A 17,500-nucleotide genomic window follows, 5' to 3' on the forward strand; every position below is an offset into this window, starting at 1 on the left:
CTTAAACTTATAGACTGCTGTATGTAAATTTTATCTCAATAAAACTAGAAGGAAAAAAAAAGAAATATCTATGAAGCAGAAGTTCTGGCGGTACAAAGATAAACAAGACAATACCCCTACCACGCCCCTACCATCAAGAAACAGAGCCCCTCAAGGAGGGGAAGTGATCGCGTATTAATGTGGTGAGCATGCTCCTCAAGAGGGCACAGGTGCTGCAGCGCAGGATCTTCAGCACCGTGCGCACCGATCACCGGGGGAAGGTGAGCATCACCACTCTGCTCCTTAGCCCAGGGCGTCTTCTCTAATTAAGACTCCTCTCCAAAGCTTAGCTCCTCCATCATGGTATCCTGCTCTAGGGATCTCTCCTCCTTTTACCTTTTCTCTGCCCATACTCATAAGAAGTTCTCAGTCTAAGCTGTACATTAAGAATCACCTGGAGAACTGGCCCCCAGAACAATTAGATCAGGATTCTCACTCTCTTCCCCATATTGGTAATTAGAATCACCACAAAGGTGATTCTAAAGGGTGGTAAAGGTTAAGAACCAGTGCTCTATTTGTATCATCCAGCCCATGATCAGGTCTTCCCTGGTGGCTCAGACGGTAAAGAATCCGCCTGCAATGCAGGAGACCTCGGTTCCATCCCTGGGTTGGGAAGATCCCCTGGAGAAGGGAAGGGTTACCCACTCCAGTATTCGTGCCTAGAGAATTCCATGGACAGAGGAGCCAGGCGGGCTACAGTCCAATGTGTCATAAAGAACAGACACGACTGAACGATTTTCACAGCCCATGATTATATTGTTCAGTACCGCCAACTGTTCTGTATCTCTACTTCATAGCGCAGGCTGAACACTAACAGCTCACATGACAACTGGCATCCCACTGAAAATACACTGAATGGGCAATAACGTATTCAAATCAGATGCTAAAAAGGTGCTACAGTTAATCTAAAACACAAGAATCACAAAGTATGGGTAAAAGAGGTTTTAGAAAAATTGACAGGCTAGAAAAAATTAATACACTGTAGGAAAATGGTCTTTAAAGAAACGGATTTTTAACCAACTCAATATTCATGCCATCAGTCACTTACTGCACCAGATTCAGTCTTCATCACTAGGGATTATTAAAAGACAAATATGGTTCCTGAGTCCTAACCTCATAGAATAGCTTCAGTAAAATTAAACAGACCCTACATTACACTGTGATAAATACTCTAATGGAAGAAACCGACACAGCTACGGGCTCGTACAAGAGAAGCACTTGACTTGATCAGGCAATCCATCCCTTTGGTGGGCTTAGCCCTCTAGCTAAGAAGCCTGAGTCGGGCTGCCATCACTTGAAATAAAACTCAGCACAGGTGACCAACTATTTTTATTTGGCCATTATTCTGAGGAAGAGACTCTGTCTACTGCTGACATACACATTCCAGTCTGGGTGAAGGTCTGACTCTCTTCATAATGCACCCAGGTGATTTTCTGTCACAAATCCACCCTACATGAATTTGGGCAGCATTTACCCTTGATAGGCTATTAACTGAGGCTTATCATTTGGCCCTGATTACCCCTAGACAGATCTGAATGAGGCCTCAGAGCTTGGGATATGAAAGATGAAGTTGGGGGACGCACTGACTACAAGGTTCAGCAACCCTAGAAGTTCAACCCAAACAGTGTACCTGTGGCCCACAGCCGTCATAGCTAAGGCCAGATAGCAGCCAACGGGCACGCCCGCCTTCACAGCCTTCAAGAGAGGGTGAAACGTGGGTGACTCTGTCATTTCTGGCACAGTGCTGGAGAAGGGAACAGCTGCACAATTCTGCTGTATTCCATAATCATTTTTGTGCAGTTTTAACCTCAGAATCAAGTTCCAGGCCCACTGGTTAAATGAGGTCTCAGGTGTCTCTCCATATCGAACGATACTGGCCAAATATGAAACCTAAAACATTTATGTTAAACCACATTATTCACATAACCATTAAATTAGTAAGCTCACCCACCCATCTCTCTTTGTGATCAATAATGCCCTCAAAAGAAAGGACACAATGCTTACTGATACTCAGTGTTTATAGCACTAAATTAAAGCATTTCTCACTCACAACTGAACACTTCTGCTTATTTGCTCGTCACTTTGTGAACCTGATCAGGGTCAGCTCGATCAAGAGTAATAATACGAAAGTTGGTATGCAACGAATAGTGTGCTGGTAAATAAATTTAACAAGTTGGAGTTCAGGGGCTCATTTATAGGGTTTGCCAACTCTGGTAGTTAAAAAAAAAAAAAAAACTCCCACCATGGTCAACTTCAAGCCACCAAAGATTAACAGCCAGGCTTCAGAGTTCGTAAAAATGTAATAACCACTTCTCCGGAGCCAATGCAAGCCAGCACCAGCCCACCACTGTAGATCAACTCAAATTCCACAATATTAAAATGGTCATATATAGACTACTTCTTAAAGAAAAATCTTTCTTCACCCATAGAACTCAATTTCAATATCTGAAATTGCCAGAAATGTTCTTAGGAAACCTAAGAGTAAATACTGTAATTTTATCCACCCAAGTCATTTATAATAAAGACTTATGTCCTCAATACAGAAAAGAAGGAAATACCTGCTTCATACTTTCAGAAAGAAGCCCAGCATATGGTTTCTGTGCGAGGTACTTCTGGTAAGCTTCAAGAATCATTAAAGCGATTTCAGCATGGACTGCTTGATCCAGATGAAGAGACACCTTTTAAAGAGAAAAATAATCACAAACAGTCATCTTGATTTTTTTTTGTTATTATACCTTTGAACTGAAAGATTAGTTAGGATAAAAAAAAAATTCTGGATGCAGAAGCTAAATTTTCCAAAGCTCACATTCCTTAACAATGAAATTATAAAATGGCAATAGGAAAAAAAATTTAAATCTTTAAAGAACCACTACACTGCACCAGTTAGGTGTGAACCTGAGTCATCACCAACTCCAGTTATAAAAGGTATCTTTGAATGCAACTCCCAATCCCCACTCTAAAATCTCTATAAATACTTTAGGTTACAAGTTTAAAGGCACTGTTAAGAATCAGGAAGATGTTTAACTATTATTAACAAAACAAGAAGGTAATAATTTAAGTCTACATTCCCTTTTCTTCTGTCATCAGTGAAAATATTAAAAATACTCAACAACACAGGTAAAATACTCCTTCAGGAGCTTGAAGTTGCCTACCAATTCTCCCACCCAATCTTCCTTTGCATCTGACATAACACATTCCTTAATCCTCTCAGAGAAGAGGACTTTCCAAACACTAAGAAAAGAGCAAGGAGACTAAGGACTGGACTCTGCATGCAGCTCTCTGGGAGAGGAGGATGCGGGCTTCTGTTTACAAGTCAGAGAAGGCGAAGGTGGAAAAGAGTCTCCTGCAGCTCTCACTGACCAGCCCTTAAGAGAGAGAAGACCCAGCTGAGCCCATGAGCAGACCAGATGGTTAGGGACAGGCTGGGGAGAAAGCTCCCTGGCTTCAGGTTCCTCATCTGTACAAAAGGGGTCATGTTCACACCACCACACAAGATGACTGCAAGGACTAGATGACTTGCTCAGAACAAAAGCTGGCAGATGGGGCTGAGTTCTCTTCCCTTTCCCTTTAAAATATTTAAATATTTTGATCAAGGAGCTAACTAGTAAGGCCTGGGCAAAAAAGGAGGAAGATTTTGACACAATTCCTTGACATGCATCTTTGGAGACATGATAGGTAGCAAACTCTTAATAATAATAACTACCACCACTAAGACCCTGACATGTGCCAAGAACATGTTTCATGTGTCCCAGCTTGCTGAAACCTTACAGCAACCTTCTGAGGTAAGCCTATTAGTGTGACGTTTACAGAGGAGCAACTGAGGCCCAGGGAGCTCAGGAAGCTTGCTCACGGTCACACAAACAGGAGGCAGCAGAGCTGGGATCAGACGTCAGGCAGGCGGGCTCAGAGCTCAGGCTCTTAACCAGCGCAGAGTGTTCTGGAGGCAAGTCGGGCAATGACACACAATACAAAACGTAAGAGGAGGAAGACCAGAGGCAGGAGGGACTGCAGTCAACAGCCAGAAATAAAACAACAGAAACAAATGACCCGAGGGACAAGGGAAGTATTTTCAGTGTGGAGCGATTTATCTTCACTTACAGGATGCTCACTCTGCAAAACAGAACTCAATTAGAGGAGATCCTAAATTCTGAAACAGCTAAGAAAATCTGCAGATCTTGCAAATGACGTTTAAAAATGTTAATGTCTGAGAAAATCTTTCTTTAAAACTGATGTGTGTGGACAGTCTTTAGGGAAGGTTTTTAACACATACCTGTTCACCAAATCCCCAATTCAGGCCTTCTAGAATAACACAGGCCAATTTATTCTTCACCGATGTCAGGTTATAATTCAATAACCAATCCCGAATCACAGCTATCTCAGAGGCAGAAGGTCGCCAAAGATACAAAGGTAGTTCTTTAAACAAGTATAAAGAAACCTTATTTAAAAGAAAAATTATAATAATTAAAATCAAAATTTAAGGACAATCCTATATTACTACAATACTACATTATTAAAGTGCTTACAAAAAGTTTTCTCCAAAAGGAAGTGGGGTTTTGTTTTTTAGACAATGAAATGAACAACCAGATCAAATGAATATAAATACTAATGATACACCAAAAGCATATTTTGCAATCCTTTGTAAAGGTCAAGCTGTTTTTCCTATGTAAACTGGTGAAAACAGAAGGTGAAAGTCACTCAGTCATGTTCGACTCTTTGCCAGACCAGAATACTGGAGTGGGTAGCCAGCCGTTCCCTTCTCCAGGGGATCTTCCCAACCCAGGGATCAAACCCAGGTCTCCCACATTGCAGGCGGATTCTTTACCAGCTGAGACACTAAGGAAGTCCCTGTAAAATGGTATATTTCCATTTTTAAAAAATCACTACATAAGATTCAAATTTAAAGTCATGATAAATCAGCAGAAAGGCATTCATTTTACAAAAAAACTTACCACTTCAAATAATTATTTCTCCTGTAGCATTTAAAAAATTACTTCTATTAGCTTTAAAGCATTCCAGGAAGTAGATACCAAAAATGGATAGGGGTAAAGATAAGACAAGATCAACCAAGAGCTGATATTTGTTAAAACTGGATGACAGGTACACAGAAATTTATAACACTCTTCTCTACTCTTTATATACTTGAAAAATTTTGTACAAAAATCCACAGCACCACTTGTCAATAACAAATCCATATGCAAAGTAAGATACAACTGGGTTCACTTAACACAGTCTGCTTTAAGTAAGAATGATCAGAAGAGCAGTTCATTTTATAATGTCTAGAATAGTGCTGTCCAAAGGAAATCTAAAGCAAGCCACAAATGTATTTTAATTTTTCTAACAGCCATTTTTAAAAGTCAAAAGAAGCAAGCAAAATTAATTCTAACAACATATTTCATTTAATCCAATATGTCCAAAACAGTATTCCCACATCATTACAAAAGATTACTGAGATATGTTATTCTTCCGTTCATATTAAGTCTTAGAAACCCCAGGAGTATCTTACACTCACAGCATATCATAATTTGGATAAGCCATATTTCAAGGGCTCTACAGTCACATAGGCTTAGTGGTTACTCTATTGAACAACTCAGCTCAGAATACGGATCCTAGCATTTTTCAGGTTCTGCACTGCTCCATATTGGAGGCAAAACAAAATTTGAAGACTAGAAGGAATGACTTTGAAAGACTTTTTCTTTCCTTTGCACGTGCAGTATGTGTGTGTGTGCTTAGCTAAATTTTCCTAAGGATTTGTAATAAAGGTCTTGAATAACTGAATAACAGTAACCTAAGCAATCTATCACATACAAAACTTCTCCTTTAGCCTGTGAGCATCTGACAAAAAGAACAAAATAATGGTACTAGAACAATGAGTATAGCAACAAGATCTGTCCAGAAAAGCACCTCTGTCCAGTCACACAAAATAATAGTGTAACATATATCCACCCATCAAGAATGAAAGTGAATTAACCAAGAAAGACCTCATGGACATTAAAAAATTAAAAAGGGACTGTTACAAAAACTCTATGGCCAGTAAATTCAACTGGTTAGAAGAAATGGAAAAATCCCTTTAAAAATATAAATTACCAAAACTGACTCAGAAAAAAAAAAACTATCTGCTTACAATTTTCAATTTGTTATCAAAACATACCCCACAAAGAAAACCCAAGACCCAGATAATTTCACTGGTAAATGCTACCAAACATTCCAGGAAAAATTCTAGCAATCTTACAAAAATTCTTTCAAATAATAGAAGAGGAGGAAATGCTTTCCAACTCATGTTACAAGGCCAACATGACTCTAAAACCAAAATCTAACAAAATAACATTATAGATCAATATTTGCCAGGAATCCACAATAAACAATAGCAAATTGAACCTAGTAACACATAAAAAGATTAATATACTAGGATCGAGTGGTTTTTATTTCAGGAAACAATGATGGCTCAACATTTGAAAATCAGTCAATATAATTCATCATTTTAACAGAAAAAAGGATAAAAATCACAGGAGCATCTCAGTGAATGAAGAAAAAACTAAATACCCATGCATGAAAAAAGAAATTTCAGCAAACTACAAATATAAATTTCTCAGTCTACCAGAGAGTATAAATGAAAAGCCTACAGTTCGCATGATCGGAGAAGGCAATGGCACCCCACTCCAGTACTCTTGCCTGGAAAATCCCATGGACGGAGGAGCCTGGTGGGCTGCAGTCCATGGGGTCACTAAGAGTAGGACATGACTGAGCGACTTCCCTTTCACTTTTCACTTTCATGCACTGGAGAAGGAAATGGCAACCCACTCCAGTGTTCCTGCCTGGAGAATCCCAAGGACAGGGGAGCCTGGTGGGCTTCTGTCTATGGGGTCTCACAGAGTCGGACACGACTGAAGCGACTTGGCGGCGGCAGCAACAGCATGATACTTCATGGGGAACTTTGGAATCTTTTCTGCTATGATAAGGAACACAGTAAGGCCACTTTTACTACCTCTATTTCATACTGGAATGAATGAAAGATCTAATTCATTCAATAAAGCAAAAAAAAGAAATGATTACACAGGAAGAATCCTAGTAAGAATTCCCAACAAAACAGAATTTAAAGAATGTATTTTAAAATATATTTATGCTTTCACTGAAAGTCAAAAGATCACTAATTTTACCTGAAGAGGATATTAGGAAGATGATTTCACTAACAAAAGCAGAATGTTTCAAATTATTAAAAAAGACCAATAGGAAAATATTTATCAATTTTCAGGCTGTCATCAAAACTTATCTGAGTTCTGTACTTTGAGATGTCCCCAAGGGCTTGGTCCTTATCAACAACTATTCCTAACCCAGGGCGATTTCCACACATCTATAGCACAAATGACTTTTCCTCTCCTGCTGGGCCTCTAGAGCAAAGTTACTTTCAGACACACCCCAACCGTGTCAGTGAAAGTTTAGGTCCACAGTTCATTCCCAGACTCTGAAGCTCGAAGCTGCTTTCAGCCTAGTCCAAGGTCACAGCAAAAATATTCAAAGCCATCATATTCATCTGAAGGCAAGGGGGCTTAAACAAGTTTCTCCAAAAATGTCAGTGAGTTTAATGAACATAAAGGAACCACATGTATAAACAGAGTGGGGGGCATCTTTTATAAGATGTGCTCTAAAGAACATTATGGTTCTAATTTGCACACTTACAGCTAAGCATATTTCTGAGCACAATTATTACTGAAAGTATTATGGACCCAATTAAAAATGTTAAGTGTGGCCAAACCCAGGGAAAAAAAAGTGTCAGATAAAGGTCAACTGAAACACTCATATGACCCACTGTAGATTTTCTTGGAAGACATTCCATTAGATGACCACTCAAAAAGGAACAACCAAAAACTTGCTCTTTGCAAACTCAAAGAAACAGAAAGTAGAATGCTGGCTGCAAGGAGCTGAAATGGGACAAGGAGTTTAGTGTTTAATGGGTACAGAATCTGTTTCACAAGATGGAAGAGTTCTGTGGATGGATGGTGGTGATGGTAGCTAGCAAAACAATGTGAATGTATTTAATACCACTATACTTAAAAATGGTTAATATCATGTTTTATGTTGTGTATAATTTGGTGGTTGTGGTGGTTTAGTCACCAAGTAGTGTCCGACTCTGTGTGACCCCATGGACTGTAGCCCACCAGGTTCCTCTGTCCAATTTCCCAGGCAAGAATACTGGAGGGGGTTGTCATTTCCTTCTCCAGGGGACCTCCCCGTCCCAGGGATCAAACCCACATCTCCTGCATTGTAGGTGGATTCTTTACCGCTGAGCCACCAGGGAAGCTGTGTATAATTTACCACAATTAAATTTCTCTTAATGTAAAAAAAAGTAACATACTTTTGCAAGTAAAGGATGATATAGCCTTTATTCTTCAGTTAGGGGAAAAAACAGTCTTATAAACCAATCTGTCATTAAATTTGCTCACTCATGAGTGTGATGAAGTACAACAGTTGTCCGTCAGCTATCCTGCAGGAATGATGCAATGACTATAAGGTAAAGGCCCTGTGCAAATAAAAGCCCAGGAAAAACACTATAACTTTAAACATTCCTCCTGAAGTTACCACACATGACTACCTGCCATGAGAGAAATTCACTCATTACAGCCTTCTTATACTTTATGAAGAAAATCTTCAATAAGTATATATTTTTGAAAATGATACACTCAAACAACAGAATACTACTTGGCCATAAAAAGGGATGAACTACTGACATATGCTACAGCATGGATGGGCCTGGAAAACATCATGCTAACTGAAAGAAGCCAGTCACAAATGATCAGATATTCTGTAATTCCATTTACATAAAATGTCCAGAAAAGGTAAATCTATAGAGACAGGTTTCCCAGGTGGCTCAGTGGTAAAGAATCCACCTGCCAATGCAAGAAACATGGGTTTGATCCCCGGCTCAGGAAGAAGGAAGATCCCTTCTCCAGGAAGATCCCTGGAGAAGACAATAGCAACCTACTCTAGTATTCTCACCTGGGAAATCCCAGGGACAGAGGATCCTAGTGGGCTGTAGTCCATGGGTCACAAAAGGTCAGACATGCCTTAGTGACTGAACAAAAACACAGAAACAGAAAATAGATTGTGGTCACTCAGGGCTGAAGAGAATGGAAGTCTGACAGCTAAATGGTATGTGGTTTTGTTCTGAGGTAATGAAAATGTTCTAAAATTGGTGATATACATACTTATCTGTGAATATACTAAGAACCACCGACTTGTACACTTTAAATAAATGAATTATATTATATGTGAATTATATTGCAATATAACTGTTTTTAAAAACTACATAAAGATTACAAAAGGGATTGTGACAAATGACAGAACTAAATGATATACATCTTGCTCAACTTAAACTATTACTTTTAATTTTGCTTTTGATTGATTTAAAGCAGGTCTTCTTTCTTAGAGTTGTTTTCACCAAAAAAAAAAAAATATAAGAATTATGAAGGTAAAGCAAAATTATGAAATAAAAACTATGGATTATTGTTAGGCTCTGATTAAAATAAAAGCCTGTGGATTTCCCTAGGGGTCCAGTGGTTAAGAATCCATCTGCCAATGCAGGGGACATGGGTTTGACCCCTGGTCCAAAAGATTCCACATGCCACAGGGCAACCAAGCCCGTGTGCCACAACCACTGAGCCAGCACTCTAGAGCCTGAAAGCGGCACTCACTGGGCTCACGTGCTGCCAACCACTGAAGCTGGCACAGCTACAGCCTGTGCTCTGCAACAAGAGAAGCCTACAGACCACAGCTAAAGAGCATCCCCCGCTCACCACAACTAGAGAAAGCCCGAGCGCAGCAACGAAGACCAAGTGCAGCCACAAATAAGTTAAAAAGAAAATAATAAATAAAAACCTCTTACTGAAGGAGGTGGGAAGTCACTTTGCAGAGATTAAGAAAAACAATCCAGTTCTTCATAAGCAGCAGCTATGCCCAAGCAGGCACAGAGCCTGTGACTTAGTAAATGCTCTCTTTACTCTGTTGTACCCATGACTCAGCCATCCCGACAACTATTTCTGTATCCCAGTAACTATTTTTCCCACTGCTCCAATACTCCAAGGTTCAAAATAAACAACAGCAACAAAAGGGGAAACAAACAAAATCAGTGCTCTTACCATTCCAACCTGGTCAATGGTGTCTTGAACTCTATCCAGAAGGACAGAAATTATCTCAGGGTGAACAGCTGTGATGGCCCCTAAAAGCTCTCGACCAACCTTTGAAAAAGTTTCTCGGGTGGACAGGGTGACATAAGACACCTAGTGGGAATGTGGAGAGACGGCATTTTTAAAACCAAGCATCAGTAAAAAAAAAAAAAAACTTTTTCATACTTTATTTAGAATGTTTTCAAGTATCAGAAAGAATCTCAAATTGAGGCTTGGTTCACACCGTGATCAAAAGGATGTCAAAAGTTCAGAGAGCAGAGTGTCTTCCCTGAGTCTGGAAGGTGGCAGGAGGGACTGGAGAAGAAAGACAACCTACAAAGTGTAACAGTGACTTCTAGTGCTGGATTCAGAAGAAACACCAGTGTCTTCAGAGCAATTAAATAGTCCCTTCATATTAAAACTTTTCTAAATTTGAGGAAACCAATAAAATTATGAAAATCAGAATTAATTTCCTGGAAATATCTATCCTCTCCAAAACAAAGAGAGAGATCCTCTATCAGAAGAGCTCCTAATGCATCAGTGTTTAGACTTCCCTGGCAGTCCAGTGGTTACGACTCTGTGCTTCTATTGCAGGGGGCGCAGGTTGATGCCTGGGAACTAAGACCCCACATACCATGCAGCACAGCCAAAAAATAATAATAATAATCAATATTTACCAACTCTTCTTAAACAATGGGTTCAAAACTACAAGACACAACCCATTCGTGCCAGCAGTTTGGGTGGTGTTGTTGTTGTTTTTTAACACAATGGGACAGAATGGAAAAATAAGAAAGTAGAATAAAATAGAAGAAGAAAATGTGAGAGTACATAACTACTGATTCAATTTTATACATGTGTACACACATACACAACACACACAGGATCAGAATGCAGTTTTACTGTAAGAACTGGTCAGAACATCTGAACCATCATTCAAGAGCATAAATAGTACTTTAGTAATATTATCTTGAGAATGCCACTTAATATATATGAAAATATACGTTCTCCCTCAGTTTTTGCAGATTATAAAGATAGTCTGGAATTTCAGATCCATCGAGGCCTTAATCGCATGCAGGGCTACTTTCAAAGTACAATAATGGGAACAGCTTATTAGGATATTTGATTCTGGAAAAGAACTTTAGATTACCCAGTCCATCATTCTCAAACTGTAGTATTGAGGGGGATGACAATAAATCTTCAGACATAATTTTTTTTATGAAGGCAAACAGATAAATGACAGCCTACGGTGAAAATGTACATTATATACACACACATATATATGTACACACATATATATACACACACAAACTCCAAATAGCATTTTGGTAACCACTTGAGTTATGTCCCTCAACACAAGGGGTCTAACGTTCATTCTCTTCCACCATTAAGGGTGGCTGGGTGAAAAAGTAAAGAAAGCAAGGATCTCATCTCATCCTGTCATTTCACAGATAAAGAAACTGAAGCCCAGAGCGATAAGGTATCTTCTCTGATGTGAGATGGGCAACGAGGAGCAGAGTTAAAACAAAGCCAGGTGCTCTAACTCTAGGTTCAGTATTATTTCCACCATCTCATCTAAGTAGGCAGGGAAGCCAGGTTTCCATGTTCCTGGCAGGGTCAGAGGAGTGGAAATGAGGAAGGCGGGGCAGAGGGACAGAGAGAATAGAAACTACAAATGTCAGGCTGTGCCAGACTGTCTGTTCTTTACCAAAACTCACACATCAAATGAAAAGAGACAGCATGGAGAAACGGGATGGGTATGATTCATGTTTTCAGTACTACTTACAGACCATCTTATTCCACAAGTGCAGACAAAAGGAGGCTGTCACATTTTTTTATAGCGATCCCAAAAGAATCAACGGATGGGCAAACCAAAAGAAAATGTTTTTAGCTCATTTCTAAAACTTAATATTCTAACCTCATATATCTCCAGAACAATAATTTTTATGAAGTCTTCATCCACGTTGGTTCTTCTGGCCTGAGCCATCTGAGCAAAAGTAGTTAGAAGGCAAATCTCTTCCGAGCTATTCATGGAAGAAAGACACTTCTCAAAGTTCACAAAATGTTCAGGGTCTGCAAGTCCAAGAATATTAAAGTGGGGAGAGAATAAACATATGTCACTTTAGTTACTCTTTCAGAGATAGATAAGATATAAAACTAAAGGATATTAAGAAATATTTAAAGATAGAAAACATCTTTGTTCTCAAATGGATTTCTACAGGCATTAGGAAGAAGGCTGGACCAGATGAAATTCCAACTCTAAATATAATGTTGGCTTAGGCAACATTTAAGAAGTCTCAGTTTCCTAATCTGTCTCTAAAGTTTATTTAGGATCAGATGCTATGTGACTGGTCAAGAGCTTTATCAACTGCAAAGCCCTGCTACTGTCACTGAGCAAGACATCCTCAGCAATACACCTGAAGCTACCTGGTAATCATCAGCCAAATGAAGGACAACTCTATTAACAAAAACTGATAAGACTAGGAAACTACTCAGTATCAACACGGCATTTCACACAAAAGACATGTGCTTATAAACGAAAATTTGGGACAAGAAATTAGCTATAATCATGACTGAAATACTGATGAATAGGATTAACAATATCTAAACTTTTGCCTATTCCTCAGAGAATGCTCTGTAAGCAATATTACATTCTGTCACTAGAGGGCAGTCTTGATAAACAGAATTGTCACATTTGACAGAAAACTAAAGGCTTCCAAGGCAAAACTCTGTAGAGGGAAGAAAATACTCTTTAAAAAATATACTCCCTGTGGAACTTTTCACAGCAAGAAAGCAACAAGTCAATAATTCCTTTTATATGTTTACACATTTGAGAAATCAAACATAGTTCATCAAATTTCCAGGATTATCAAAATATCCATAGGGTATTAACAACTCAATTTTCATTTCCTATCCCCAGATTGGGTTCATTATAGAATTTACTCTTCAGAGCATATGAAGAATAATGAAAATTGGAATCATCATTCTAATAAGTCAAAACAACAAAGCAGTCTATTAAATTTCAAAATGATTACACGAGTACACAGAGTAAAACATCTCTTACTCCTTCTAAAAGCAGAAAGAATAAAGCCATGAAGAGAAGAAGCACATGAGACAGAGAGACGGATGCTGGCACGGCTGTACCTTGGAGGTGTTTCTTGCACTCGGCAGGCAGGAGGGCAGTACTGAGCTTGTCCAGATTCCCGCTTTCCACCTGATGCATGAGGTAGAAGAGCTTCCAGAGCATCTGGACAGACAGTGTCCCAAAGGGCATTTCTGACATAAACAGCCAAATGCCAAGTCTGCATGTATTAAGAAGAGCAGGAATAATTTCATGTATCAGTCAACTTCACCATATTGAAAAAGGAGGCAAAAATAATTCTTAAACTTTTAAATCATACTACAGCAATTCTTCTAGCATGCTTCAGTCATAAACACCTTGAGAATGTTTAACGGCAAATATACAAAGCACCTACTCTGTGCCCAGCACAGTTCTCATCACCACATCATCTATTTATCAGCACATTCCTCCTCACGAAAACCAAGGCAAGCACTATTACTGATATTATCCCCAATTTATACATCAGGCTACTAGAACACAAAGACTAATTAGAGGCAGAGCTGGGTTTTAAACCAAAGATCCTTTTAAGACCTGGCAACAGAAAGACTGCTGAGATTGGATGTATGTGTTTGAGCATGCACCAAGGTACATATGTGCACACCCAGACCTGTGCAGTTGGCAGAGGCGGGGGGAAGGACAAAAGCTCTCCCTAACTCCTTACTCAAAACAGAATGAAGTTCACAGTTCCAAATTCAAAGCCTTCCAAAAATAGCTCAGACCCATATTCCCAACCAGAGCCCTCTCTGTATTATTATCAGACCATTTTTGGACAAGGGGCTTTCCTGATGGCTCAGCAGTAAAGAATCTACCTGCAATGCAGAAGACACACAGGAGACCCGGGTTCAATCCCTGGATCTGGAAGATGCCCCTGGAGAAGGAAACGGCAACCCACTCCAGTATTCTTATCTGGAAAATCCCATGGTCAGAGAGGCCTGGCGAGCTACAGTTCATGGGGTCACAGGAAAGTCGGACACAACTTGGCAACTAAACATCAACAAATTCCTGGACAAGCCCAGAGAGAACTCCCCAACTACAAAGCGCCATCTCTCCGTTTGTGAGGCCTTCCCTAAAGCCCTCTCCTCAGCACCACTATGAAATTCTAACCACACCTGACTATGGTATGATCACACCCACTATCAGTGTTTCTCACAGCACTGCGGGCAGAAAAATCACCTGAGACTTTGTGGAAAAGGCAGACTCCCAAGGTCCACCTAAAAGATTCTGTGTCTGCAGGTCACAGCTGGGGCCCAAGAATTTGCACCTCTTTTTTACAGTCACCCCAGATGATTCAAGACTGAGCTGGTCCTTAAACTACACAGTGAGAAATATAAATGTGCAATTTAGGTACACATACCAGCATACAGCAATTTGACAGCAGAAACCAAGTCTACTTAAACTAGTATCTCAAAAACAATACTCAATAAATGCTTATAAATATTTTGTTACATGAATTTTATCTCAAAAAATCTAAAAAAGAAAAATGGGGAGGCACTCAAAACTGTTGCTTTGGGGCAAAACTCTAATTTAATCAATTATAAATAATGTTTATTAAGAAAAACAGAACTTAAATAGTGTATGCTTAATCCATGTCTGTGGCCCACCAGGCCACTAACAGTCCAAACCACAACTGACCTCAACTCTGAAAAGCAAAAGCTAGACTTCTCTAAGTTCAAGTGGATCAGGCTTCTGTCTTATTAAATAATTATCCCAACACCTCACATTGGACTGTATGTTCTTATATAAAGGATCGCCCAACAATGAGGCCTTAAAAGTAATGTCATAGACAATAAATATTTCCAGCTACAAAATTCCTATAGAGCAGACATGAAGTCAGAGAAGGCAGTGGCACCCCACTCCAGTACTCTTACCTGGAAAATCCCACGGACGGAGGAGCCTGGTGGGCTGCAGTCCATGGGGTCGCTAAGAGTCGGACACGACTGAGCGACTTCACTTTCACTTTTCACTTTCATGCATTGGAGAAGGAAATGGCAACCCACTCCAGTGTTCTTGCCTGGAGAATCCCAGGGACAGGGGAGCCTGGTGAGCTGCCGTCTATGGGGTCGCACAGAGTCGGACACGACTGAAGCGACTTAGCAGCAGACATGAAGTAAGTCTGGTTTAGGTTTCTGTAGTCTATCTTTCAGTTTGGGTTTTTTTGTTTTTTTGTTTTTTTTAGGTCAAGGGACTAGCTACCGTCAGAAATTTCCATAGGACTGTCAAATAAATTTAAATTTCACAGCTTTAAATACCTGATTCTCATATAATGTGTTCTGAAATAAATTATATTCAAGAACAACAACTCTCAGCATTTTCAAATTTAAAGCAATTACCTGTGTGAATTACATAAACAATATTACAGGAGGGTTCACAGCTCAGTGCATAAGACCTCGTAAGGAACTACAGTTTTTCTTCTAGAAAAGCTCTGCCTCTCAGCTAAACAAACACAAGAGCAGGTGACAGGAGATCAGACATGGAAGGCTTCTCCCGAGCACCAGGAGGCCGGCCTCAGTGAGCAGCTGCTACTGCACTGAATCCCTAGAAGGGACCTGGTCCACCTCAGGAGACTGCCAAGTGTGGACAAGAATAATCTAACTAAATTTCTAAGCCCAAGTTCTCTTTCTCTTAGACCCACTCTTTCTAAGTACCTAATGGTAGTTTTAAGACTTAGTCAAAGAATGCTAATCTTTCTCTAAGTGAGTGGTTATCCTGTTCTTCATTTGAAACCACACAAAAACAGCCACCACTTACATCTAAAAAGTCTTCTATGGTTTAAAAATATTACTTTCCACATATTATTGCATTTCATCCTCATAACATATCCATGAGGTCAATGGAAAAAGTTGTATCATCATCGTCATCTCCACTTAATTAATGCACAAAGTGAGCCCACAAATATTAAGTGATTTGCCCAAGGTAACAGTCTTGGCAGACCAAGACTCAAAGCCACCACACAACACACATAAATAACGGGCTGAGACTAGGGGGCCATGGCAAGAGTGTCAACAGCTCAGAACAGCTCAGAAAGGGATCCAGCAGTTCATGAGTGGAGCTGGGGGGGTGGGGGAGGGGGGCAGAGTGCTGAAGCAGAATCCACTCCCACACTTCGGCAAAAACTCAGGGAAGACAGTGCAGATGAGTGGTCATGTCCCCACCTCTGCCAAAAAATGTATCCTAGGCTGTAAGCAGCAGCAACAATGGCGAGATGAGAACGCAGTCAAGGTGGTGTAGGAGGACCCCAGATCCAAGACAGTCCTAGACTTTAAATCCCATACAGTCGGACAACTTGAACAACGTTCTGAGTGCCTACTCTGCCGCACTGGGGACACTAGAGTTGGGTATGAAATACAATTCATCCCCTGCTCAAAGTTACCCCAGAAGTTCAGAGTGGCAAAACTGAGGTAGCAGAATCAGGTTATTTTTGGTTAGCGTCAGAGAAATGCCACACAAGAAACTCCAGCTAGGTTATTTTTAAGACTGAAGGAAACCTGAAAGTCAAGATCATTTCAGGCAATACTACAGACAAGGAAACTAAATCCCAAACATCAACCCAAGGTAAAAAACAGATGAAATACGCTGATGTTATTATAAGAGCCCTACTTCAGTCAATGACTTTCACGCCAGTCTTCCTCACTAGCCAAGAAGCTATTTCTCAATGGTTATCATCATACATCTTACCTTTTGGCTTTCAGGACATGTAGAACAGCTCTCAAAAAGAGCTCATCAAATTCAACCTGTAGTTTCTCCACGGAGTAGGGCTGCAGGGCCAATCCCGAGCCTTGGTTGTGACTCAAATACTGGGCCCAGTGGTCGCTCACATAACCAAGGGTCATCCTGAGCATGAAGAAAGACAGCGCGGCCTTCTGTGTGAACGCACTCGACACTGGCATCTTTACTTTTGAAACATTACCTTAGTCAGCACGTCTTTGTTGCCTACTACCTTCTAGGTGCTAAAGGGATGCAATGGAGGGAAAACACCTTCCCCTCATGGAGTTGACACTGAGTGGAGGGCACAGAGACAGTAAACAAAATAAAATGCACGGTCTGTCACATGGTTATAAACGACACTGAGAAAAATCAGTAGGAGCGAAAAAGAAAGGTTTTCGAGCATGTTGGTGAGGAGGGGCCTCACTGAAGAGGGACCCGTGAGTAAAGACTGGATGCAGTCTCCGGCTATCTAAGGGAAGAG

At 40.2% G+C, this 17,500-nt stretch overlaps 1 protein-coding gene across 2 annotated transcripts in view; it reads right to left on the reverse strand.

Annotated features, from left to right (window-relative positions):
* EPG5 (ectopic P-granules 5 autophagy tethering factor) overlaps nt 1-17,500 on the reverse strand; it is a 127,564-nt gene that overhangs the window by 84,934 nt on the left and 25,130 nt on the right. For both annotated transcript variants that reach the window (XM_055559455.1, XM_055559454.1), the window contains exons 10-16: nt 16,990-17,145; nt 13,338-13,495; nt 12,112-12,266; nt 10,170-10,310; nt 4,310-4,474; nt 2,598-2,717; nt 1,670-1,929 (exon numbers count right to left, since the gene is read on the reverse strand). In XM_055559455.1, coding sequence (XP_055415430.1) covers nt 1,670-1,929; nt 2,598-2,717; nt 4,310-4,474; nt 10,170-10,310; nt 12,112-12,266; nt 13,338-13,495; nt 16,990-17,145 — 1,155 coding nt within the window. The remainder of the gene's footprint in view (nt 1-1,669; nt 1,930-2,597; nt 2,718-4,309; nt 4,475-10,169; nt 10,311-12,111; nt 12,267-13,337; nt 13,496-16,989; nt 17,146-17,500) is intronic.

The sequence above is a fragment of the Bubalus kerabau genome, chromosome 21, assembly GCF_029407905.1.
Source record: "Bubalus kerabau isolate K-KA32 ecotype Philippines breed swamp buffalo chromosome 21, PCC_UOA_SB_1v2, whole genome shotgun sequence".
Classification (NCBI taxonomy): domain Eukaryota; kingdom Metazoa; phylum Chordata; class Mammalia; order Artiodactyla; family Bovidae; genus Bubalus; species Bubalus kerabau.